This window comes from Mobula birostris, chromosome 8 (assembly GCF_030028105.1).
Source record: "Mobula birostris isolate sMobBir1 chromosome 8, sMobBir1.hap1, whole genome shotgun sequence".
NCBI lineage: Eukaryota > Metazoa > Chordata > Chondrichthyes > Myliobatiformes > Myliobatidae > Mobula > Mobula birostris.
In genome coordinates, this window is record NC_092377.1 from 119658898 (window position 1) to 119686286 (window position 27389).

At 47.7% G+C, this 27389-nt stretch overlaps 1 protein-coding gene across 1 annotated transcript; it reads left to right on the forward strand.

Annotated features, from left to right (window-relative positions):
• Positions 1–251: 251 nt before the first annotated feature.
• On the forward strand, positions 252–26793 carry LOC140202048 (uncharacterized). The gene is made up of 7 exons (XM_072266905.1): positions 252–378; positions 1944–2096; positions 3866–4099; positions 4770–4910; positions 6469–6621; positions 8387–8620; positions 20099–26793. Exons 1-7 carry the CDS (start codon positions 252–254, stop codon positions 20134–20136), a joined length of 1080 nt encoding a protein of 359 aa, XP_072123006.1. The 3' UTR covers positions 20137–26793.
• Positions 26794–27389: the final 596 nt, after the last annotated feature.

The window sequence follows — 27389 nt, forward strand, 5'->3', positions numbered from 1 at the left end:
ACATATAAATATATACATACACATATACATACACACATATGTATATACATACACATACATACATATACACATACATACACACACACACACATATATATACACACACATACATACTCACACACACACATATATATATATATCCCTCTCCCTCCCTCTCCCTCTCGTTTTCTCTTCTTAAGCCAATCATAGTCCGTGTTCCCGAAAAAAGCTGTCCCGCCCTCCTTCCAGTCCACTCAGAAACCGGTATTCTGATGAGTGGCTCCCGGCTCGTCCAATCGAGTAGGCAGCGAGGGTCTGGCCGGAATGTCCCGGTGAAGGCGGAAGTAGCTTTGTTTGGATCGGGACGACGACGGAGAAAGATGAAGCGTCGGTGTAACGGTGGGTCTCGGGGCCGGTCGGAGAAATGGAGATGGAGGAGAAGAGGGAGTTAGAGGTGGAGGAGGTGACACGTTCCGGAGGAGTGGGGTTTGGGGTGGAGGACGGAGGGATCGAATGCGGCATCAAACCTGCTCCTCTGGCCCCTACGCATTTCCCCATCCTGTAACTTGTTCAGTTTCTAAAATCGTCCATGTCTCTGCAACCCACGGCTAAACCCCATCTTACTCGCTGCACTTTTGTAGGCGTCCGTCCCTTCCACTGTCTGACTGATAGGAAACTGAGGTCAGACCAGGAGCAAGATCATGGCAGGAAACCCCTAGTGGGGTCTGGGAAACTGTTTTCTGACTGGTGTATGTGTTGTCCATTTGGGTCGGGTAAGGATCCACAGGGTGGTGAGACTTCGTCAAGGGCGAGCAAGGGATCAAATCCTTTGCACTTTATGATTTTGGGAACGAACAGCCCCAGGAGCTGGGAGAATGTTGAGTGACAGAATGGGATAGCAGCATGAACTCAATGGGCTGAACAGCCTTTACAGCGTCTCCTCCCCCCCCCCCCCCCCCCCAGATTCTGCCAGTGACAGGCTTCCAGAGTTCACAGTGGTTTCTCAGCAGTGTCCCATCTGTTTCCAGAGTCGGGGTTCTCACCATCACCCCCAGATCCATACCTCATCGTAAGGGGGTGTCTGTGGTCCCTCCACCTCTCCCTGTCTCTATGACGACTCCCCCACCTGCCTCTACACTTCCTCCCGTCTCTGTGGACTGCTCCACCCTCCTACACCCCTCCCCATCTCTATGACACCAACCCCTCCATTCTCTGCACCTCTTCCTGTCTCTGTAAACCCCTCTGGCCCTGGCAACCCTCCCCGTCTCTGTGACCGGATGCAGCCCCTAAACCCTTCCCCACCTCTGTGACCCCACCCTCGCTCAACACGGCTCCCCATCTCTGTGAATCACTCCAGCCCCTGCATCCCTCCAAGTCTCCATTACCCCTTCTGCCCCCAGCACTAGGGAAGGGGTTGTGCAATGTTTGTGTGTGCGGGAGGGGTGATAAGGAATATGAGGGGTGGGGTGAGGGATAGTGGGGGGAAAGGGTGTAGGTGTTGGTTTTAATGCCAGCTCTGGTGGTAGGGCAGGTTCCAGTGGAGGGTGAGTGGGTGATGGGGTGCAGTAGGCTCTGGCGACAGGGTCATAGGAGGGTAACGGAGTGTTGGGAGGATGTGAAGGTGAGTTTACTCCCTGCAATCCCATCGGCGTCCATCCCTCCACTGTCTTGACTGAACACTGTGTGATTCCTGTCCTCGCGCACTCCTGTGAAGCATTACGGAAAAGTTTCCTGAGGTAAAATCACAATTAACCTGTAGCATTCACATCCTTTAGGATCACCCGTTCCACTGACTGATCCATGCTGGTACAAAGCCTGTTCCCAGGACACATATACCAGTGGGTGTCCATCTCTGAGCTCAGACAGAGATTAAATCACCCCTCCCTTCCCATTACTGAGAATCACCCTGAGTGAAATGTGCTAGTGTGAGGCAGGCTGAGTGAGCACAGTTCTGTGTTTTGCAGTGCTGTGTTACGGTCAGGGAGACGTCCATAAGAAGATTGTGAAGAAGCTGAAAATCACCCAGTATGAAGAGCCAGATATTCCCTATGTTCTGTTTGTCTACAGTGTGTCTCGTGAAACTGAGGATCTTCGAAATGCCCTCCAGTGGGTCACAGGTAAATACTCTCATTCCCTGTCTCTCAGTGAGCTGGTGTTTTCTCTTTGAGCATTTCTGCTGCCTTTTCTCTCCTGCCGTTAAACGATTGTGAAGCATAAAACAACCTCCTGGAGGAACTCGGGTCAGGCAGCATCTGTGGAGGCAGAGAGATTGATCACGTTTTGTCTTGAAACCCTGTGTCAGGAGTGAATTATTGACCATCCCTCTGTCTGCACAGACCTCGTCTGACCCACACAGTTCCTCCAGTTATAAAGAAGGGAAAATCTGCAGTTGCTGGAAATCACACAAAATGCTGGAGGAACTCCGCAGGCCAGTCAGCATCTGTGGAAAAGATTAAACAGTGGACATTTCGGGCTGAGACCCTTCATCAGGACAATTCCTCCAGTTGCTTGTTTTCTGCTTCACATTCCGGTATCTACGGTCCCGTGTCTCCAAATACCTGTAAGCTGGAGACTCCCGTGCTCTGTCTGAAATGGTGTGTGTGGATCTTTCTGTGGACCTGAGTGGGGGACTAAGGGCTGAGCTGAAAGTCCCAGCAGAGAAACAGTGTCTCTGTCAATTCTGCATCTCCTGTGGTGAGGGTGGGGACTGCCTTGTACACAGGCAGCATCATCCCTGCTCCACCCAGACAGGCACGGGGGCAGGAGGTGGGCACAGCCCCAGGTGGAAGGTGCTGAGCCCAAGGCTGATGTACCCAGTGGGTTTCTGAATTTGGTGGGACGCTCACAGAACACTCTATTATGTTCATATTTGGAGTATTGTGGGCAGATCTGGTCACAAGCCTACAGGAAAGATTTCAATAAGATTGATAGAGTGCAGTGAAAATTTAAAAGGATATTGCTGAGACTTGAGGCTCTGAGTACAGGGAAAGTTTGATTCAGAATTTATTCTCTGGAGTGTTGGAGGATGAAAAGCGATTAGCGAGTGAGACACAAAATTATGGTGTAGAGAGGGTGAATGCAAGCTGGCTTTTTCCACTGAGGTTCAGTGAGACTGAAACTAGAGATCATGGGTGAAGGGTGAGAGGTGAAATGTTCAAGGTGAACCTGAGAGGGAACATCTTCACTTCGAGGGTGAGGCGGGGATGGATTGAGCTGCCAGTGGAACTGGGTACAATTGTAACATTTAAGAGATGTTTGGATAAGTACAGTACATGGTGGGAGGGGTATGTAGGACTATGGTCCAGATGGGATGAGCTAGAATAACAGTTCAGCATGACTTAGATGGGCTGAAGGGCCTATTTCTGCGCTGTAATGCTCTATGAATCTATGTTACTCTGTGATTCAGGAGGTGGGACAGCGTGGAAGGAAGACAGTGTTGTGAGTCTGTTGGTCAGCTCCTGACACACTGTGGTCAGAGAATACGATGGTGACTGAACCGGGCTTATTCCATGGGAGAAACAGAATCTGTGAGTACCAGGCTGCACCTCACACTTCACAGTAAACTGCCCCCATGGAATATCAGGGACGTGTACAATGTGTGTCTGGGATGGGAGTGTTGGGAGACTGACGGAACTGTACCCAGTCAGTCAGTGACTGTGCCAGGAGTACTGGCAGATCAAGTCCCCAGACTCACCTCTACCTCTCTCTGTGAGCTCTCCAGTTCTGACTCTCTCCTGGGGAGTTTGATCACAGGACTGGGTGGATGGGACAGTCTCCTACTGGGTCACTCAGAGATCCCTCCACTCAGCTGTGTTGTGTGGGACTAAACACATTAAACAGAGATGAGTACAACCTTGTGACTGAAATCTGTGTAATTCTATCACAGAGAAACAAGGGGAGAGACGAGAAGACATCTGTGCTGTGGTCCTGCTGGAAAAGTCTTTGGATAAGCAGAGTAAGCCGGAATATGTTGCTCACCAGGGAATGTTTGATGATAAAACTGTGGTTGTCCGAATTCTCTGGAAACAGGAGAAGAATTCAGCGAGTAAGATTCGGAAGGGTCCCAAGAGCAACTCAGAGGCAATGAAGAAAATCAAAGAGTCCATCAAGGAGTGTCAGAGTGAGTAACACTTTCAACCTAGACCTTTTTACACTTGTTAATCCCAGTGTGTGATGTGCAGATGGTGACGATACTCGTCCCCCTGCTGACCTGGTCTGGTCGGTAGGTTACTCCACACCACCAGGGGTCGATTCTTCACCGTGCTCTGGACTGACCAGGGAAATGGTTCAGTTCTGTAACAGAGGTGGAGACTGTCAGTGACTTCCCTCTGTCAGTGGATTAAAGATCAAGTTACAGGCCAGCTCCCCATTTTCTGTCCTGGTTTTGAAATGCTCGGAAAATGTGTTTACCGAACACTGTCCTGGATGTGTAACCTTGTGTTGACTGTTCATGGATTTTCTCGTGAGAATGCCCTCACAATAGAAACTCATGTTTTCCTGAGAACTGGAATGATGAATTAGCCAGTGATTCCCTGCTTCCACTCTCCTTCACTGTATTGATTAGTTGGGAATGGGGATCACTGTCCTGGGACAAAGAGCATTGAGCACTGAGATGAGGAGGTGTTTCTGAAGTGTTGTATCTCTACCTCGGGAAGGTGTTTACACCCAGTTGTTGGGGATATCTGATGCAAGGTCATTGGAATGGGTATCAAGGACCTGAAAACTGGATGGAAAGGAGGAGCATTCCATTCTCCACCTCTAACTCTCTCTTCTCCATCCTGTGCACTCAGAAACCGGTATGCTGATGAGTGGCTACCAGATCAGCCAATCGAGTAGGCAGCAAGGGTCTGGCCAGAATGTCCCGGTGAAGGCGGAAGTGGCTTTGTTTGGATCGGGACGGCGACGGAGAAAGATGAAGCGTCGATGCAACGGTGCGTCCCGGGGCAGGTCGGAGAAATGGAGATGGAGGAGAAGAGGGGGTTAGAGGTGGAGGAGAAATGGAGGAGGTGACATGTTCCGGAGGAGAGGGGTTTTGGGTGGAGGATGGAGGGATTGAATGAGGTATCAAACCTGCTCCTCTGGCCCCTACGCATTTCCCCATCCTGTAACTTGTTCAGTTTCTAAAATCGTCCGTGACTCTACAACCCACGGCTAAACCCCACCTTACTTGCTGCCCTTCTGTAGGCGTCCGTCCCTTCCACTGTCTGACTGATAGGAAGCTGACACAACTACTCCAGTCTGTCAGAGGTCAGACCAGGAGCAAGATCGTGGCAGGAAACCCCCCAGTGGGGTCTGGGAAACTGTTTTCTGACTGGTGTATGTGTTGTCCATTTGGGTCGGGTAAGGGTGAGACTTCGTCAAGGGCGAGCAAGGGATCAGATCCTTTGCACTTTAAGATTTTGGGACTGAACAGCCCCAGGAGCTGGTTGAATGTTGAGTGACAGAATGGGATAGCAGCATGAACTCAATGGGCTGAACAGCCTTTACAGTGTTTCCCCCCCCCCCCCCAGATTCTGCCAGTGACAGGCTTGCAGAGTTCACAGTGTCCCATCTGTTTCCAGAGTCAGGGTTCTCACCATCACCCCAGATCCATATCTCATCGTAAGGGGGTGTCTGTCCACCTCTCCCTGTCTCTATGACGACCCCCCCCACCTGTCTCTACACTTTCTCCCGTCTCTGTGGACTGCCTCACCTTCCTACACCCCTCCCCATCTCTATGACACCAACCCCTCCATTCTCTGCACCTCTTCCTGTCTCTGTAAACCCCTCTGGCCCTGGCAACCCTCCCCGTCTCTGTGACCAGATGCAGCCCCTAAACCCTTCCCCACCTCTGTGACCCCCCCCCAGCTCAACACCCCTCCCCATCTCTGTGAACCACTCCAGCCCCTGCATCCCTCCAAGTCTCCATGACCCTTCTGCCCCCAGCACTAGGGAAGGGGTTGTGCAATGTTTGTGTGTGCGGGAGGGGTGGTAAGGAATATGAGGGGTGGGGTGAGGGATAGTGGGGGGAAAGGGTGTAGGTGTTGGTTTTAATGCCAGCTCTGGTGGTAGGGCAGGTTCCAGTGGAGGGTGAGTGGGTGATGGGGTGCAGTAGGCTCTGGCAACAGGGTCATAGGAGGGTAACGGAGTGTTGGGAGGATGTGAAGGTGAGTTTACTCCCTGCAATCCCATCGGCGTCCATCCCTCCACTGTCTTGCCTGAACACTGTGTGATTCCTGTCCTCGCGCACTCCTGTGAAGCATTACGGAAAAGTTTCCTGAGGTAAAATCACAATTAACCTGTAGCATTCACATCCTTTGGGATCACCCGTTCCACTGACTGATCCATGCTGGTACAAAGCCTGTTCCCAGGACACATATACCAGTGGGTGTCCATCTCTGAGCTCAGACAGAGATTAAATCACCCCTCCCTTCCCATTACTGAGAATCACCCTGAGTGAAATGTGCTAGTGTGAGGCAGGCTGAGTGAGCACAGTTCTGTGTTTTGCAGTGCTGTGTTACGGTCAGGGAGACGTCCATAAGAAGATTGTGAAGAAGCTGAAAATCACCCAGTGTGAAGAGCCAGATATTCCCTATGTTCTGTTTGTCTACAGTGTGTCTCGTGAAACTGAGGATCTTCGAAATGCCCTCCAGTGGGTCACAGGTAAATACTCTCATTCCCTGTCTCTCAGTGAGCTGGTGTTTTCTTTGAGCATTTCTGCTGCCTTTTCTCTCCTGCTGTTAAACGATTGTGAAGCATAAAACAACCTCCTGGAGGAACTCGGGTCAGGCAGCATCTGTGGAGGCAGAGAGATTGATCACGTTTCGTCTTGAAACCCTGTGTCAGGAGTGAATTATTGACCATCCCTCTGTCAGCACAGACCTCGTCTGACCCACACAGTTCCTCCAGTTATAAAGAAGGGAAAATCTGCAGTTGCTGGAAATCACACAAAATGCTGGAGGAACTCCGCAGGCCAGTCAGCATCTGTGGAAAAGATTAAACAGTGGACATTTCGGGCTGAGACCCTTCATCAGGACAATTCCTCCAGTTGCTTGTTTTCTGCTTCACATTCCGGTATCTACGGTCCCGTGTCTCCAAATACCTGTAAGCTGGAGACTCCCGTGCTCTGTCTGAAATGGTGTGTGTGGATCTTTCTGTGGACCTGAGTGGGGGACTAAGGGCTGAGCTGAAAGTCCCAGCAGAGAAACAGTGTCTCTGTCAATTCTGCATCTCCTGTGGTGAGGGTGGGGACTGCCTTGTACACAGGCAGCATCATCCCTGCTCCACCCAGACAGGCACGGGGGCAGGAGGTGGGCACAGCCCCAGGTGGAAGGTGCTGAGCCCAAGGCTGATGTACCCAGTGGGTTTCTGAATTTGGTGGGACGCTCACAGAACACTCTATTATGTTCATATTTGGAGTATTGTGGGCAGATCTGGTCACCAGCCTACAGGAAAGATTTCAATAAGATTGATAGAGTGCAGTGAAAATTTACAAGGATATTGCCGAGACTTGAGGCTCTGAGTACAGGGAAAGTTTGATTCAGAATTTATTCTCTGGAGTGTCGGAGGATGAAAAGCGATTAGCGAGTGAGACACAAAATTATGGTGTAGAGAGGGTGAATGCAAGCTGGCTTTTTCCACTGAGGTTCAGTGAGACTGAAACTAGAGATCATGGGTGAAGGGTGAGAGGTGAAATGTTCAAGGTGAACCTGAGAGGGAACATCTTCACTTCGAGGGTGAGGCGGGGATGGATTGAGCTGCCAGTGGAACTGGGTACAATTGTAACATTTAAGAGATGTTTGGATAAGTACAGTACATGGTGGGAGGGGTATGTAGGACTATGGTCCAGATGGGATGAGCTAGAATAACAGTTCAGCATGACTTAGATGGGCTGAAGGGCCTATTTCTGCACTGTAATGCTCTATGAATCTATGTTACTCTGTGATTCAGGAGGTGGGACAGCGTGGAAGAAAGACATTAGTGTTGTGAGTCTGTTGGTCAGCTCCTGACACACTGTGGTCAGAGAATACAATGGTGACTGAACCGGGCTTATTCCATGGGAGAAACAGAATCTGAGTACCAGGCTGCACCTCACACTTCACAATAAACTGCCTCCATGGAATATCAGGGACGTGTCCGATGTGTGTCTGGGATGGGAGTGTTGGGAGACTGACGGAACTGTACCCAGTCAGTCAGTGACTGTGCCAGGAGTACTGGCAAATCAAGTCCCCAGACTCACCTCTACCTCTCTCTGTGAGCTCTCCAGTTCTGACTCTCTCCTGGGGAGTTTGATCACAGGAATGGGTGGATGGGACAGTCTCCTACTGGGTCACTCAGAGATCCCTCCACTCAGCTGTGTGTGGGAATAAACACATTAAACAGAGATGAGTACAACCTTGTGAATGAAATCTGTGTAATTCTATCACAGAGAAACGAGGGGAGAGACGAGAAGACATCTGTGCTGTGGTTCTGCTGGAAAAGTCTTTGGATAAGCAGAGTAAGCCGGAATATGTTGCTCACCCGGGGACGTTTGATGATAAAACTGTGGTTGTCCGAATTCTCTGGAAACAGGAGAAGAATTCAGCGAGTAAGATTCGGAAGGGTCCCAAGAGCAACTCAGAGGCAATGAAGAAAATCAAAGAGTCCATCAAGGAGTGTCAGAGTGAGTAACACTTTCAACCTAGACCTTTTTACACTTGTTAATCCCAGTGTGTGATGTGCAGATGGTGACGATACTCGTCCCCCTACTGACCTGGTCTGGTCGGTAGGTTACTCCACACCACCAGGGGTCGATTCTTCACCGTGCTCTGGCCTGACCAGGGAAACTGTTCAGTTCTGTAACAGAGGTGGAGACTGTCAGTGACTTCACCTCTGTCAGTGGATTAAAGATCAAGTTACAGGCCAGCTCCCCATTTTCTGTCCTGGTTTTGAAATGCTCGGAAAATGTGTTTACCGAACACTATCCTGGATGTGTAACCTTGTGTTGACTGTTCATGGATTTTCCTGGGAGAATGCCCTCACAATAGAAACTCGTGTTTTCCTGAGAACTGGAATGATGAATTAGCCAGTGATTCCCTGCTTCCACTCTCCTTCCCTGTATTGATTAGTTAGGAACGGGGATCACTGTCCTGGGACAAAGAGCTCCGAGCACTGAGATGAGGAGGTGTTTCTGAAGTGTTGTATCTCTACCTCGGGAAGGTGTGTTTACCCAGTTGTTGGGGATATCTGATGCAAGGTCATTGGAATGGGTATCAAGGACCTGAAAACTGGATGGAAAGGAGGAGCTGGGTTGGCGATCATCTGGGACCTCATTCGGAGGGGCAGGAAGGTACAAGAGTTAGTCGATCCACTTTGTTTCTGTTTTATTGACTCAGGTATTCCAAACCTGAGATAGTAAAGATAGACAAAACATTGTGTTTGCTCCACACACAAAATGCTGAAGGAACTCAGCAGGTCAGGCAGCATCTATGGGAATGAATAAACAGTCAGCATTTTGGTCCAAGACTCTTCTTCAGGGCTGGAAAGGAAGGGGAAGGACGCCAGAATAAAAAGATGGGTGGAGGGGTAAGAGGTACGTGAAGCCAGGTAGATAGTAAAAGTAAAAGGGCTTCAGAGAAAGGAACCTGATTGGAGAGAAGAGTGGATCATTGAAGAAAGAGGAGGGAACCCAGGGGAGGTGATAGGCAGGTAGGAAGAGGTAAGAGGCCAGAGTGGGGAGTAGAGGATGGGGAGAGAGGAACCTTTTCATCAGAAGGTGAAATCAATATTCATGCCATCAGGTTGACCACCCAAAAGGAATATTAGGAGTTGCTCCTCCACCCTGAGGACAGCCTCATCATGTCAGAATGGGAATGGAAATCGGAATGAAAATGTTTAGCCCCTGGGAAGTACCTCCTTTAGCGGAAGGCGTGGAGGTGCTTGACAAAGTGGTCCCCAATCTACAATTGGTTTCCCAAAGTAGGGGAGGCCGCATTGGGAGCACCAGACACGATAGAGAACCACAGCAGATTCACAGGTGAAGTGTTACCTCACCTGAGAGGTCTGTCTGGGGCCCTGACTGGAGGTGAGGGAGAATGTGCATGGACAGGTGTAGTAGCTCTTTGGTCATTTGCAGGGCTAAGTACCGGGAGGGAGATTAGTGAGGACAGATGAGTGGACAAGAGAATCATGGAGGGAGCAATCGCTGTGGACAGCAGAGAGAGCGTGGGGGAGGTGAAGATAAGCTTGGTGGTAGGTTATCCTTAGAGATGGTGGAAGTTGTGGATAATGACACTTTGGAAATGGAGGCTAATGGGTTAGTAGAAATGGACAAGAAGAACTATTATTGTGAAGGCGGTGGGAAGACTAAGTGAGCACGGATGTTTGGGAAATGGAGGAGATGCAGGTGAGGGCAGCAAAAACAGTGGAGGAAGAGAAACCCTTGTTCTTTGAAGGAAGAGGAAATCTCTGCTGCCCTGGAAAGGAAAACTGCATCCTGGGAACAGATGCAGCAGAGATGAAGGAACTGAGAAAAGGGAATAGCATTTTTACAGGAGACGGTGGGATGTGGTAGAGTCAAGATAACTGTGGGAATTGTTAGTTTATAAAAGATATTGGTCGACAGTTTGTCTCCAAAGATAGGCACAGAGTTCACAGAGGGGGAGGTGTTCAGAATGGACCAAGTGAATTTGAGGCAAGGTGGAAATTGACGGCAAAGTTGCTGAAATTGACAAGCTCAGTGTGGGTGCATGAAACAGCACCAATGCAGTTATCAATGGGGCATGGGAAGAGTTGGGGAGTATTTGGGAGAAGACTTGGAACATGGACTATTCTACGTTGCCAATGAAGACGCAGGCATAGCTGGGGCCCATGTGTGTGCCCGTGGCTACCCCTCTGATGTAGAGAAAGTGGAAGGAACTGAAAGAAAAATGGTTCTAGGTTCACACCAGTTCTGGAGACAGAGGAGGGCGGTGGAGGATGGGGAAATGCTTTGTTCTTTTATTGAGAAAGAAAATTTGTGTTTGTTTAGTGACTCTGAAGCTGCTCATTAGGCCTGAGCTCTGGGCCAAGATCATTCCGTCCCTCCCCACTACATTTCTGTTTCTCATCCCATCTGATGCACTTCCCATTTGTCCACATTTATCACCACCTGCCAAGGATCAGTACAACACTCTCCACTGTCCAGCATGGAACATGGAACCGTACAGCAGAGGGACAGGCCTTTCAGCCCACCGTGTTGTATTGAACTAATTAAACTGGTCATTAAATGTCCAATTAAACTTACCCCTTCTGCCAACACAGTGTCCAGATCCATCCATTCTCTGTATATTCATGTGTCTGTTGAAGAGCCTCATAAATACCCCCATCATATCTGCCTCCACCACCACCCCAGGCAGCACATTCCAGGCTCCCACCGCTCTTTATGCTGTTAAAAAGAAATAACTTTTCCCCATACATCTTTGTATTTACCACACCACCCACCTGAAATGCCTGCCCTTTTCTGTTAGACATGTTGACCCTCTATCCACGCTTCCTGTGGTCGTATAAACTCTATCTGCCTCCACCACTCCACAGAAAACAATTTGCTTGTTCAGTTTTTCCTCAAAGTACATGCTCACTGATCCAAGCATCATCCTGGTGAACCTCTTTTGCACCCTCTCCAAAGCCTCAACAACCGTCCTGTAATGGGAATGTGAATGACCTGAATAGCATGTGAAACATTATGTGTGGCTTCACAAGTTTGATAAATCTGAAACAAAACTTCCCAACTCTTCAACTCTCTGCATGAACCAATAAAGGCAAGCACGCCTTCTTTATCATACTATCAACCAACACAGCCACTTTCAGAGAACTCTGGACTTAGTTTCTGTAATATCAATACTGTTAATGGTCCTGTCATGAACTCTGTCCTGTCCCTTTATATTGGATCTCCCAAAGGTCATCACCTCACAACTGGAATGGATGAAAATCCATATACCATTACTCCTCCCATACCTGCAACTTGTTGTTATCCTGCTGTATCCTTTGGGAGTCTTTTACATAATCTAAAACACCACCAATCTTCACATTGTCTGCAAACTCACTGACCCACCCATCTGCATTTCCATCTGGGTCATATATATCACAGACAGCAGACGTCCCAGTCTAGATTCAGCAGATAAAATACAGACTGGGATCTCCTTAGTACAAGCTGTTTAGACAGGATAGAATTTGTTCGGTGCATCAGGAGGGTTTCTGAAATCAATGTGAAGATATTACAACGAGAGGACGGGCCATACTGGCCAGGTGACTGACCTTTCAATGGGAGAACAGTCAGGAAACAGCGATCGCAACTTCTTAACATTTAAAACAGCTATTCATAATGATAAGTATGGATTTCGTGGGACAGTTAATTGGGAACAGCTGATGTTGGGCAAGTCCACATTCACTTGTGGAGGGTGTTTAAAGACAAACTACACAGAACACAGGACAGGTATGTTCCAGTCAGAAGGAAAGACAAGGACAGCAAGGGAAGCTTTGATGTTGAGAGAGGTGGTGAATTTAATCAAGAGAAAGGAAATGTAAATAAGGAAATGTAATTGAGGATTAAAAAAATGCCAGAAAAGAACTCAAGAAATGAATTAAGAAAGCCAGGTGGGCCATGAAAAGTCTTTGCAAGTAGGAGTAAAGGGAATCCCAAGGCATTCTACACATACATCCAGAGCAATGAGAGGGCAGGACCACTCAAGAATGAAGGAGGGAACGTGTGCTTGGAGGGTGAGGATGTGGGCGAGGTCAAAAATGGGTAAAAAGGGATCGAGTGCTTTTCCGGTGTATATGCTTAAATACTTAATGACTATGCTGCCTCCCTTTGTTGGGGGCTGGGAGCGTCACATCACAAAATCAAATGACTTTGTTTAAATGATAACCAACATCCAGCTGGACCCAGAGCACATAGTGATCAGTTTCAACATGGTGTCCCTGTCCATGAGAGTTTCCATTAAGGTCAGCTTGGTCCTCTTGCAGTCAAAGTTTGATAAGGGCACCACTGACCTTTTTGAGCACACCCTTACATCGGTGTACTTCCTCTATAAGGGGAACGACTGAACAAACGGACGAAATGGCCAGGGATTGCCCTTGTCACTGGCTATTGCTGATTTCTGCACGAGTTCATCGCCCTTATGGCCCAAATGCTTCTTCAGATATGTCAATGACATCTTTGTAATGTGGCCTCATGGACTCCAGGCACCCCAACAGTTCCATGACCATCTGATGTCCATCCGAACATTCAATTTAGTGGACATGGAGAAGAATGGTTGCCTTCCATTCCTGGAGAATCTAATGCGACAGAAACGGGACGGTAACCTTGGGCATGGCATCTGTCGGAAACCCACTCACACAGATTTATACCTCAATATCAGCCACCGTCTTGCCTCCCAATGTAGAGCAGTTCTTTCCACTTCAATTAACCATGCGAAAACTATCCTGGACCCAGAGAGTCTCCGAGGAAGTAAGATGATTATGCATGTCATTCCTACAGAACAGCTACAAGATGAAGGAAATCAATCAGGACCTTAAAACCGCCAACAGAAAAACCAGGAAACCTAACAACATGTCACAATGGGGTGCTGGAAACAGGCCCAAATGCAGGACACAGACACTGAAGTACAAGGAACAGGACTTGACTAGAGTAGGGACGTGACAGGATTCAGGCAAGGAACAGGGACAAGAACGCAGAGTTGGGCTAGGGAAAGCAGGATCAAGACTAGGAACCAGGAGAACTAGGAGACAAGGCATGGACTCCGAGCACGAGACTGGACAAGGACCCAAAACCTGGGTCTTGCCTCAGGCTCGGACCCCAGAACCAGGCAAGGACATAACATGGCTTGAGGCTCGGGGCCTTGGGTCTTGAGCTTGGCCACGGGATCCTCGAGGCCTTGGAGCTCAGAGACAGACTGGGATCTAAACATCAACATAGAGCCAGGACTTATCCTTCAACAAGCTGGGACTCATCTTTAACACGACACTAACATGAGACAGGACAGAACATAGACATAGAGCCAGGACTTATCCAAAGACAAGCCAGACTCAACTTCTCCACACCAAGGTGGGACAGGTCATCTGTTGGGTGACAGCAGGACGGCCAGACTTACCCAACAGAGGCAAAGACAAGACAAGACATGTCCCCCCGCAGGGCAACAGCCAGACGGCCTGACTTACCCCACAGAGGTGAGGACAAGAGGAGACAAACATCAAAGAACAACAGACAGTTCTATCTCTGCTCCAGGGTAGCTCCAAGTCTCAGTTTAGCCAGCAACCTCAGCTGGCTACAGAAACAGCCAAATCCATACCTCAAAGACTACTTCTACAAGTGGCAACAAGGCTCCATGAAGCAGTGGTCCTCCAACTAGGCCTAGAGATCACAAATGGTTTCATTGACAGGTTGCTCTAAGGGGAACTGACAAGACAAACCAGCCACCCACACTCAATCCCAAGGCTACTTATATTGAAAGCCCAAAGATGGGAATCAGGTGCCTATAATTAATTCAAACAAGGGACAGCTGGAAGACCCGGAGTCCTGAGTCCACGGACCGGACTGTGAACTGGAATGCGGACATCATGGACCGGACCATGACACAACAAGGAGGAACTGTGAACCGGAATGCGGACATCATGGACCGGACCATGACACAACAAGGAGGAACGTTTTTGCCTGTCTTCCCTATGTTTCCACAGTGACAGGAAAGATCACTAGGGTCTTGAAGAAATACCATCCACAAACATGCAAGGAAGCTCGAATCATAGTTTATGTGAGTCAAGGATGACCTAGCACTCAGGTCAGTTGGCGATTACTGGATTCTCATGAGTGTGGAGCAGTGTTTATCGGCCTGGTGGAAACCCACACTGAGGAGGACAGTAGGTGTATCCATTTAGGTTACCCGGAGGAATCAGTGGTAGCAGAACATTGCATTCACAATGTACATAGGGTTGACTTCAATGGCACAAAATTACTGTGATGCGCCAATGGCTTTCAGGATCACCTGGTAAATAAAGGAAGCTATTGAAATAAACCTAGAGGAAAAGAATTCTAACAAAGTCGAAGGTCTCGCTCTCAGTAAGAACTGGAATTTGATTGTAAAGAAGCTGGGAGAACGAAAACCTTATTGGATGAGGACTAACCGATCAGGACAAACTGACTACAGAGGTATAAATACCACTGGGCTAGACACGTCCAGGCATCAACCCTGATGAAGATGGCAGAGTCTGTCATCAGGATGTCAGTTATAACAGATATCTGTACTCCGCTGGAAGCCCAAAAAGAGCTTATTCATTATAAATGAGTACTTTGCATCAGTATTTACCAAACAGGATAGGGAGATCTTTGTGCTGATTGGCTCTGGCACTTCAAGAGAAAGAGTGTTGGGTCTCTTGAAGAACAGTAAGGTGGAATAGTCTACAGAGCCTAATGGGATATTCCCCATGTTATTGGGAGAAGCAAGAGATGAGATTGCTGGGGCTCTGACCAATACCTTCATGTCATCTCCAGCCAGAAGCAAGGTCACAGAAGACTGGCAAGTAGCTATTGTTGTTCCATTATTCAACAAGAGAAGTAGGGATAATCCTAGAAACTATAAACTGGTGCGTCTCAAATCAGCAGTAGGAAAGTTTCTGGAATGGCTTCTGAGGGACAGGGTTTATGAGCATTTGCAAAACCATGGCCTGATTAAGAACAGGCAATATGGATTTGTGTGCCGCAAATGGTGTCTTACTAACGTGATCAAGTGTTTTTGAGAAGGTCACAAAGGTGATTTACGAGGGTACAGCAGTGGATGAGACTTATCCTGGTGGGAGGTTTGTGATGAGTGGTATTCCGCAGGGATCTGTATTAGGTCCTGTTACGTGTGATATACAATATTGGGTTAGTCAGTTAGCCGATGGTACAAAGATCCGTGGTGTTGTGGATAGGATAGACTGCCAAAAGATACAGCAGGATACAGATTGAATGCAAGTTCAAGTTTAATTGTCATTCACCACCCACGAGTACAGCCAAATGAAACAGCGTTATTCTGGGGCCAGGGTGCAAATCACAGTACCAACAGTCACACACAGCACAAGGCATATATACAATACCAAGTGCACACAAGATATGTAAAATACAGTCACAGAAAAAGATAAGGTCGAAGACTCTGAGTCCATGAATGCTGCAGAAAACTGCGGTCAAACACAATACAGCTTCTCTTCTGAGCGAACACTGGGGGGCAGCACTGACTCTCAGCTTGGACGCCACGCCACACTACCTCCACTTGAGTGCACCAACTCTGCCGTCCCTCATGGCGACACCATAGCTTGAGTACTAGTCCTCGTGATGACCGGGGTCATGCAGCTCCCCCACCATCCGCCAATAAACCAGTAAATTGGACTTGCAGCATTCCAACACAAGAAAAGTGACGAGGATGATCACTCGCTGTTAGACTGCACACTGCTGATGTGCTCCAACTTCTCTGATACAGGCAGCAGCACGATCTGCACCAAGTGCATATACTTCTGATGGTTAAAAAAAAATATATATATATATGTTTAAAAATGGACAATAACACCTTTGATCCCATAGAAGCTGCTGCAATCGAATGCACTGGCATCTTACCAGAAGCAATTGCTGATGTAGGGAGAGAAATGGCAGCTAGCACTTAGTCTGGGAACATGTGATGTGTTGCATTTTGGGGCAGTAAAAGAAAGGAAACAAGACTCTGTTAATGGCAGGATCCTTAACAGTGTTGATGAGCAGAGGGATCATAGAGCCCAAGTCCATAGCTCCCTGAAAATAGCTGCACACGTTGATAGGGTAGTAAAGAAGGAATATGGAATGTTTGCTGTTAATGGTCAACAAATTAAGTTCAAGAGTTAAGAAACTATGTTGCAGATTTATAAAAGACCAGATCGGCTGCATCTGGAGTATTGTGTTCATTTCTGGTTGCTTCATTACAGGAAGGATGTTGAACATTTGGAGGGGTTGTGGAAGAGGTTCACCAGGATGCTGCCTGGATTAGGGGGATGTGCTGTTACCAGAGGTTGGACAAACTTGTGTTGTTTCCTCTGGAGCGGCAGAGGTTGAGGAGACATCTGACAGAGGGTTATAAGATTACGAGAGCCATTGAAAGACAGCTACTTCTTCCCCCCAGGAGTGAAACGTTGAAATCCAGATGGCGGGCATTTAAGTTGAGAGAGAGAAACTCAAAGGAGATGTGCAGGGCAAGTATTTATTTTACACGGTGGTGGATTCCCAGATGCACTGCCTGGGTAGTCGTGTAAGGAAATATGATGAGTCAGTTGAATGTGAAGGAAATGGAAACATAAAAACATTGAAAATCTACAGCACAATACAAGCCCTTCATCCCAAAAAACTGTGCTGAACGCGTCCTCACCTGAGAAATTACCTGGGTTACCCACGGCCCTCTATTTTTCTGAGCTCCATATACCTGTCCAGGAGTTTCTCAAGAGACCCTATCGTATGGTTCGGGAGGGTTTAAACTAATTTGCAAGGGGGATGGGACCCAGAGCGATAGAGCAGTGAAAGAAGTGCATGGAGTAAAGCAAGATCTAACATACAGAGAGGCTTTGAGGAAAGAGAAGCAGAATAAACAGTGTAAAGTCAGTAAGGTAGAAGGGCTGAAATGTGTGTACCTCAATGCAAGAAGCATCAGGAACAAAGGTGATGAACTGAGAGCTTGGATACATACATGGAATTATGATGTAGTGGCCATTACAGAGACTTGGCTGGCACCAGGGCAGGAATGGATTCTCAATATTCCTGGATTTCAGTGCTTTAAAAGGGATAGAGAGGGCGGAAAAAGGGGAGGAGGGGTAGCATTACTGGTCAGGGACACTATTACAGCTATAGAAAGGGTGGGTAATGTAGCAGGATCCTCTTTGGGTCAATATGGGTGGAAGTCAGGAACAGGAAGGGAGCAGTTACTCTACTGGGGGTATTCTATAGGCTCCCTGGTAGCAGCAGAGATACAGAGGAGCAGATTGGGAGGCAGATTTTGGAAAGGCGCAAAAATAACCGGGTTGTTATCATGGGTGACTTTAACTTCCCTAATATTGATTGGCACCTGATTAGTTCCAAGGGTTTAGATGGAGCAGAATTTGTTAAGTGTGTCCAGGATGGATTCCTGTCACAGTATGTGGACAGGCCGACCAGGGGGAATGCCATACTAGATCTAGTACTAGGTAATGAACCGGGTCAGGTCACAGATCTCTCAGTGGGTGAGCATCTGGGGGCAGTGACCACTGCTCCCCGGCCTTTATAATTATCATGGAAAAGGATAGAATCAAAGAGGACAGGAAAATTTTTAATTGGGGAAAGACAAATTATGAGGCTAGAAGGCTAGAACTTGCGGGTGTGAATTGGGATGATGTTTTTGCAGGGAAATGTACTATGGACATGTGGTCGATGTTTAGAGATCTCTTGCAGGATGTAAGGGATAAATTAGTCCCGGTGAGGAAGATAAAGAATGGTAGGGTGAAGGAACCATAGGTGACAAGTGAGGTGGAAAATCTAGTCAGGTGGAAGAAGGCAGCATACATGAGGTTTAGGAAGCAAGGATCAGATGGGTCTATTGAGGAATATAGGGAGGCAAGAAAGGAGCTTAAGAAGGGGCTGAGAAGAGCAAGAAGGGGCATGAGAATGCCTTGGCGAGTAGGGTAAAGGAAAACCCCAAGGCATTCTTCAATTATGTGAAGAAAAAAAAGATGACAGGAGTGAAGGTAGGACCAATTAATTGCCAATTAGTGGGACAGTCCTGAACCCTTAAAGGGACTGTGCCAGCTATCCAAAACTCTGGAGAGTTAGAGCATCTAAACCCTGGACACTGGCACATCTCGTAAAAGTCAGCACGTGCTATTCCCCTTTCACCCCATCCCATACCCTTTTATTCTGGCTTCTGCCCTCTTCCTTTCCAGCCCTAATGAACAGTCTTGACCCCAGATGATGAATGTTCATCCATTCCCTTCCATGGATGCTGGCTGACGTGCTGAGTTTCACCAGTATTGTGTGTGCTGCTCAAGATTTCCAGCAGAATCTCTTCTGTGTGGCACATATGAAGCATGGGAGCAGCCCTGTGCAGATATGGCAGACAGACTACATTGGCCCACTTCCTCCACAGCAGAGATACATACTTGATACCTATTCAGGTGTTTTGGTAGCCACCCCTGCCAGTAAGGTGAACCAGGACCACAGCCTCTGTGGCGTTTAACAGTTAGTTGGGATCAACAGCATTACAGAGATCCCACTGGAATACAGTCTGATAATAGCTCTCAGTTTTCAGGGCAAGGTACAAAATAGGCATCTGACAACGGTGAACAATGGCTATTGCATTTTCCCAAATGATCCCCAAGAATCATGTCTCATTGGGTGGAGGAACGGTCTGCTGAAACAACAGACTGAGGCTCTTTCCTCAAGGACTGGTTGCCTGCTTTGCCAGCCCCTGTACAATCTGAATAGTCACCGCATCCTGCACGGATCTCCAAAGATCGTCACCTTGTTGTGGTGGAGAGTGAGTTCCTGAGAGTGATGCCTTCTGGAGATCAGCTCCTGGGAGCATCACCCATGGTGGGAAGGCCAAGGGCGAGGCTCCAGACAAAGATCGATCCAACCAAGACCTCGACCGTGGAGCTGGTGGAAGATGATGACACGACGGCAGTGAAGGTGGAGGAAAGCTGCAGCAGCCATCTTGCATTCCACGCCACTGGACCGTGACCCCGATCTGTCCAGAACTGTGTGGTGGCTGCCTGTGTATCAGTCTCCTCGCATTAAACAAAGTCACGCACAGGCAGTATCTGTGAACGGAATAACCCCTCAGGAGAACATCATACTCCTCTTGAGTGACCACACTATTACCATTACTACCACACAAAACCTAATGAATTGTAACATCCCCAGGCCCACACCAACTACCAAGCTTCTTACATCTTCCAGAATGTGCAGGGGTGTGAAGGTATGGGTACATTACTCAAGCACACCTCCACAAACAGCTGAAATCGTTGCAATGGGCAAGGTAACACATTTTGGCATCTTCCTACCAGAACAATCAATGCCACATTACCTAGACTCAGGAAACCCTGTACAATGTGAATAAGATATTTTGGCTGAAATAAAAGCAGATCTTATTTTGTTTTACAGAAAACCCACGTGTGTCAGACAGTGGCAAGCTTTCATGATTGGCCTCTTCCTAGCAGTTCTACTTTGGCAAGCGTACCCAATTAGACAAGATCCTGGGTCATTTCCAGAGAAGAGTTCAGGACAGAGAAGACAGTGATCCCATGGAATGGACTTGGACTTGTAACTTTTTGGGGCTTATAGAAACTGCAAAGGGGGCCAATTGATGAACCTTGATTGATGTATGAAAAAGACTTGAGTTTAATGTCACCTCACACAGGGGAAATTATACAAGGGAGTGGCAGGTCCAGAAGGGGGAACTTCATCTATTACCACAAGGTGGAATAGCTCACAGCTACCTATCGTCATTCCTGAAGAAGAGTCTTGGCCTGAAACAAACTGTTTACTGTTTTCCAAAGATGCTACCTGACCTGCTGAGTTCCTCCAGCAATTTGTTTGTGTTGCTTTGGATTTCCAGCATCTTCAGATTTTGTTGTGTTTCTCATTAAATGACGATTTGTATCCAAAAGATGTTCCCTTCTTTCTCGTGAAAGATGAGAACTCTTCGGGAATTCAAAGTGTTAACACAGAAATATACTTAAAGGATGAAGATGTCACAGACTTTGACTAACATCTCCAATCGGCTCACTCCCTCTACCATCACTGTTAAGGAAAGTTAAGTCTTTTAATACTGAGTCCATCAGCCGTTGGAAAGTCTGTGCTGCATTTTTCAGTCCAAACGACATAGGCAGAAACTCAGAGGACAAACGGGGTTATCACAGCCATTGTGGAAATGTCTCTGAGCACACAGGCACCTGATGGCAGCTTATAACTAGATCGACTTTGGAAAAAATTAACTTTCCAGCTAAACCTGCTGAAAAGTCTTGGATATGTGGGACTGGGTAATGATCAGGGGTGGTGGCTTTGTGAAGGGGTCGGTTATCACTACACAGCTCACAAACACCATCGGACTTATGGACCATATGGAGGAGTGAAGCCCAGGGGCTACTCGACCAACGTACAATGCCAAGTCCGTCCATGTTGGCAAACTCAGCCTTCGCGGTTGCCAGTTTTTTAGGGTCCAGTTTAAATGCGCAGGCAAGGACTGGCGGGCCAGTTGTAGAAATATGGTGCTCTACCCTGTGTTTAGCGACTGTAGTGTGCTTGGTGAGGTTGGGGAATTAGCCAGGCAGTCGAGTAAACTCACATGCGGTGGTGCATACATTTGACCGAGTTGTTGCGGGACTTACAGGGGGAAGCAGGGTCGTCAGCAGTCCTGAAGATCGATGAACAGTGTTTGGCCACACTGGAAATCTGCACCAGGCTGAGGTCTAGCCACTTTAGCCAGGACCAAGTCCCATGTGTAACGTCGTCCATTGAAGCATTGTCACCTGTTGGGTCTGTAGGTCCGGATCCTGCTGCCGTTGGCGGCCTCCAGCGAGGTTTCATCGTTCTTTGCTTTCTCATCAATACGCGATGCTAGTAGCACATTCAAGCATCCATGTCACACAGGAAGCGTCACTCTGAAAGGGTGTCCGTAATGAATAGTAGCTGACCCTGGCAGCTGGAACCCACGGTCTCACAGACCTCTGATTTCCTGATACACTGGCACTGTCGAAGCTGCAAGGTGGCCGTCACTTCCCAACACTCGTACCTAGAGAAGGTAAGAATTGGAGGAGATGGCAGTTGAATGCGTGGCTGAGGAGGTGGTGCAGGGAGCAGGGTTTTAGATTTTTAGATCATTGGGATCTCTCCTGGGGAAGGTGGACCTGTACAGATTGGATGGGTTGCACCTGAACTCGAGGAGGAGCAATATCCTTGCAGGTAGGTTTGCTAGCATGGTTCAGGAGGGTTTAAACTAATTTGCGAGGGGGATGGGACCCAGAGCGATAGAGCAGTGAAAGAAGTGCTTGGAGTAAAGCCAGATCTAACATACAGAGAGGCTTTGAGGAAAGAGAAGCAGAATAAACGGTGTAAAGACAGTAAGGTAGAAGGGCTGAAATGTGTGTACCTCAATGCAAGAAGCATCAGGAACAAAGGTGATGAACTGACAGCTTGGATACATACATGGAATTATGATGTAGTGGCCATTACAGAGACCTGGCTGGCACCAGGGCAGGAATGGATTCTCAATATTCCTGGATTTCAGTGCTTTAAAAGGGATAAAGAGGGCGGAAAAAAGGGAGGAGGGGTGGCATTACTGGTCAGGGATACTATTACAGCTACAGAAAGGGTGGGTAATGTAGCAGGATCCTCTTTTGAGTCAATATGGGTGGAAGTCAGGAACAGGAAGGGAGCAGTTACTCTACTGGGGGTATTCTATAGGCCCCCCGGTAGCAGCAGAGATACAGAGGAGCAGATTGGGAGGCAGATTTTGGAAAGGTGCAAAAATAACAGGGTTGTTATCATGGGTGACTTTAACTTTCCTAATATTGACTTACACCTGAATAGCTCCAAGGGTTTAGAAGGGGCAGAATTTGTTAAGTGTGTCCAGGATGGATTCCTGTCACAGTATGTGGACAGGCCGACCAGGGGGAATGCCATACTAGATCTAGTACTAGGTAATGAACCGGGTCAGGTCACAGATCTCTCAGTGGGTGAACATCTGGGGGGCAGTGACCACCGCTCCCTGGCCTTTATAATTATCATGGAAAAGGATAGAATCAAAGAGGACAGGAAAATTTTTAATTGGGGAAAGGCAAATTATGAGGCTAGAAGGCTAGAACTTGCGGGTGTGAATTGGGATGATGTTTTTGAGGGAAATGTACTATGGACATGTGGTGGATGTTTAGAGATCTCTTGTGGGATGTAAGGGATAAATTTGTCCCGGTGAGGAAGATAAAGAATGGTAGGGTGAAGGAACCATGGGTGACAAGTGAGGTGGAAAATCTAGTCAGGAGGAAGAAGGCAGCATACATGAGGTTTAGGAAGCAAGGATCAGCTGGGTCTATTGAGGAATATAGGGAAACAAGAAAGGAGCTTAAGAAGGGGCTGAGAAGAGCAAGAAGGGGGCATGAGAAGACCTTGGTGAGTAGGGTAAAGGAAAACCCCAAGGCATTCTTCAATTATGTGAAGAAAAAAAGGATGACAGGAGTGAAGGTAGGACCGATTAGAGATAAAGGTGGGAAGATGTGCCTGGAGGCTGTGGAAGTGAGCGGGGTCCTCAATGAATACTTCTCTTTGATATTCACCAATGAGAGGGAACTTGATGATGGTGAGGACAATATGAGTGAGGTTGATGTTCTGGAGCATGCTGATATTAAGGGAGAGGAGGTGTTGGAGTTGTTAAAATACATTAGGACAGATAAGTCCCTGGGGCCTGACGGAATATTCCCCAGGCTGCTCCACGAGGCGAGAGAAGAGTTTGCTGAGCCTCTGGCTAGGATCTTTATGTCCTCGTTGTCCACGGGAATGGTACCGGAGGATTGGAGGGAGGCGAATGTTGTTCCCTTGTTCAAAAAAGGTAGGGATAGTCCGGGTAATTATAGACCAGTGAGCCTTATGTCTGTGGTGGGAAAGCTGTTGGAAAAGATTCTTAGAGATAGGATCTATAGGCATTTAGAGAATCATAGTCTGATCAGGGACAGTCAGCATGGCTTTGTGAAGGGCAGATTGTGTCTAACAAGCCTGATAGAGTTCTTTGAGGAGGTGACCAGGCATATAGATGAGGGTAGTGCAGTGGATGTGATCTATATGGATCTTAGTAAGGCATTTGACAAGGTTCCACACAGTAGGCTTATTCAGAAAGTTAGAAGGCATGGGATCCAGGGAATTTTGGCCAAGTGGATTCAGAATTGGCTTGCCTGCAGAAGGCAGAGGGTGGTGGTGGAGGGAGTACATTCAGATTGGAGGATTGTGACTAGTGGTGTCCCACAAGGATCTGTTCTGGGACCTCTACTTTTCGTGATTTTTATTAACGACCTGGACGTGGGGGTAGAAGGGTGGGTTGGCAAGTTTGCAGATGACACAAAGGTTGGTGGTGTTGTAGATAGTGTAGAGGATTGCCAAAGATTGCAGAGAGACATTGATAGGATGCAGAAGTGGGCTGAGAAGTGGCAGATGGAGTTCAACCCGGAGAAGTGTGAGGTGGGACACTTGGAAGGACAAACTCCAAGGCAGAGTACAAAGTAAATGGCAGGATACTTGGTAGTGTGGAGGAGCAGAGGGATATCGGGGTACATGTCCACAGATCCCTGAAAGTTGCCTCACAGGTGGATAGGGTACTTAAGAAAGCTTATGGGGTGTTAGCTTTCATAAATCGAGAGACAGAGTTTAAGAGTCGCGATGTAATGATGCAGCTCTATAAAACTCTGGTTAGGCCAGACTTGGAGTACTGTGTCCTGTTCTGGTCACCTCACTATAGGAAGGATGTGGAAGCATTGGAAAGGGTACAGAGGAGATTTACCAGGATGCTGCCTGGTTTAGAAAGTATGCATTATTATCAGAGATTAAGGGAGATAGGGCTTTACTCATTGGAGGGAAGGAGGATGAGAGGAGACATGATAGAGGTGTACTAGATAATAAGAGGAATAGATAGAGTGGATAGCCAGCACCTCTTCCCCAGGGCACCACTGCTCAATACAAGAGGACATGGCTTTAAGATAAGGGGTGGGAAGTTCAAGGGGGATATTAGAGGAAGGGTATTTATTCAGAGAATGGTTGGTGCATGGAATGCACTGCCTGAGTCGGTGGTGGAGGCAGATACACTAGTGAAGTTTAAGAGACTACTAGACAGGTATATGGAGGAATCTAAGGTGGGGGCTTATATGGGAGGCAGGGTTTGAGGGTCGGCACAACATTGTGGGCCAAAGGGCCTGTACTGTGCTGTACTATTCTATGTTCTAACTGAGTCTGGTAAAAACACAGAGCCGGCATTGTTTGTTTCACAGCTGGGAGTGTCCGTGTGTTGGAGCCTTGCTGACCGGGCTCATTGAGGCAGAGAGAGGAGGAGGAATGATGTTCCGCTGCCTGATTGAGTGTAGACTAGCAAGCATTTTAGCAGGCTCCCTGTAGAACTTCACAGGAGAGTTAGCGAGGGCTACGCAGACTTTATCAGGCATTTGCTGCATGAAGAGTTCTTTAAAAGTAAAACAGGGATGGTGATTTCCCATAGAGACAGCTAGTGGTCCATTAGCTCTGAGGGGTAGGCATCGGCAAGGCCGAGCAAAGAGAGCAGCTGTTTGACGCTCAGACTCCGGTAGTTTAAAAGTCTGTAAAAGGTGAGTTTTGAGCGATCGGTATTTATCGTGTTCAGACGGGTGTTCTACTCGCAGTCGTGAAATTACAGGGTGATGCTACCACATAGAAATATTTGGTGTTGTCGGTGGAGATTTCTCACACTGCAAATTGGGTCTTGGTTTGTACTAACCAAGCATTGGCATATTGCGCCCCAAACTCCGGCAGTTTCAAAGTGTCTGCGTTGACCGACATGTTCAATATTTCTGAGATCGTCTAGAGCATCAGGGTTACCATTGTAGGTTTTCACAAATAAAAAGGCATGAGGCGTTTTATGTTTAAGAAGAACTGTAGCAACTCATTTATTGTACAACAAAGCCTGAACACAGAGCGCGGTAAAAATACTTTACATAATTACGTCATCATGCTAGACCAGCCTCTTAAAGTGAACTCCAACTCAATATTGGTGGCTGTGAATTATGTACGCTTCCAACAGTTACATTACCCTACAGACCCAGCACCGGTCGCTGTGGCACATCATTGTACATCGACCTCCAGTCTGAAAAGCAACCATCCATCACCACCCTCTGTATCCTTCCGTCAAGCTATTGTTATCTATTTAACTAGTTGACCCTGGATCTCATATGATCTGAACTTCCAGACAAAATGTTCCACACGGGATCTTGCCAGTGGCCCTGTTAACGTCAACATGGACAACACCTGCCACCCTCCCCTTATCAATCCTCTTGGTCTCCTCTTAAAAAAATACACTCAATCACGCTTGTCAGACGTGACTTCCCACATACAAAACCATCTTGACTATCCAGAATCAGACCTCGCCATTCCAAATGCAGGTTGCAATGACAGAGTTAAATGCAGATGATACGATTTAAAATAGAAACAAGAGAAAATCTCCAGATGTTGTAAATCCAAGCAACACACACAAAATGCTGGAGGAACTCAGCAGGCTAGGCAGCATTTATGGAAGAGAGTACAGTCAACGTTTTGGGCCCAGACCCTTCAACAGGACTGGAGAAAAAAAATGAGGATTAGAGTTAAAAAGTGAAGGGAGGAGAAGGAAAAACACAAGGTGATAGACAAAACCAGGAGGGGGAGGGATGAAGTAAAGAGCTGGGAAGTTGATTTGGTGAAAGAGAAGGGGGAATCTAGTAGGAGAGAATAGAAGGCCATGGAAGAAAGAAAAAGAGGGAAGAGCTCCAGAGGGAGGAGATGGCAGGCAAGGAGATAAGTTGAGAGAGGGAACAGGAAATGGGGACTAGTGGAGGGGGAACATTACCGGAAGTTTGAGAAATCTGTGTCAATCCCACAGGTTGGAGGCTGCCCAGCTGGAATATAAAGTGTTGCTCCTCCAACCTGAGTGTGGCCTCATTGCGACAGTAGAGGAGGCCATGGATGGACATATCGGAATGGGAATGGGAGGTGGAATTAAAATGGGTGGCCCCTGGGAGATCCCACATTCCCAATTTTTATGGTGGACGAGGAAATTTATTTGAGCTTCCTACATGGCAGGGATTTGGGTAAAGAGTGTAGGAAGTATTTTTGTCCAAAGGTCATAATGGCACAGAAACAGAATCAGCATTGTGATGCCAACCATCAAGTACCCATCTCTAGCTTTCTGCTTTGGCAATATCTCATTCTGCTTGGTTACTCTACAACCCAATGGTTGGAACATTGTCATTTCCAATTTCAGGTAACCCACAATTCCAGTTCTCTCCTCCACACCTCATTTTCTTCTCCCTCTATTCACCTTACTCTCGCCCTTCCCCACCTGGCTCCATCTGCCCATCATTCCTCCCCATGTCCCCATGCCGGGTTCAATTTACCACCCACCAACTTCCAATTCCGCCCCCCCCCCCCCAGTTCTGTACAACAATGTGGGCTGAAGGGCCTGTTCCTGTTGTAAAGTTCTGTGTGGCAATCTTTCCCCTGCCTTCTCCACCCAGGTGTAGGGTTTAGAACATAGAATAGTACAGCACAGTACAGGCCCTTCGGCCCACAATGCTGTGCCAACCCTTAAACCCTACCTCCCATATAACCTCCCACCTTAAATTCCTCCATATACCTGTCTAGCAGTCTCTTAAATTTCACGAATGTATCTGCCTCCACCACTGACTCAGGC

Bases quoted from the DNA above. Each gene is read 5' to 3' on its own strand.
- LOC140202048 (XM_072266905.1), top strand. From the start codon at position 252: ATGAGTGGCTCCCGGCTCGTCCAATCGAGTAGGCAGCGAGGGTCTGGC. The intron at 2,097-3,865 runs GTAAATACTCTC...ATTCTATCACAG, and splicing joins TGCCCTCCAGTGGGTCACAG to AGAAACAAGGGGAGAGACGA. The intron at 4,100-4,769 runs GTGAGTAACACT...CTGTGCACTCAG, and splicing joins GTCCATCAAGGAGTGTCAGA to AAACCGGTATGCTGATGAGT.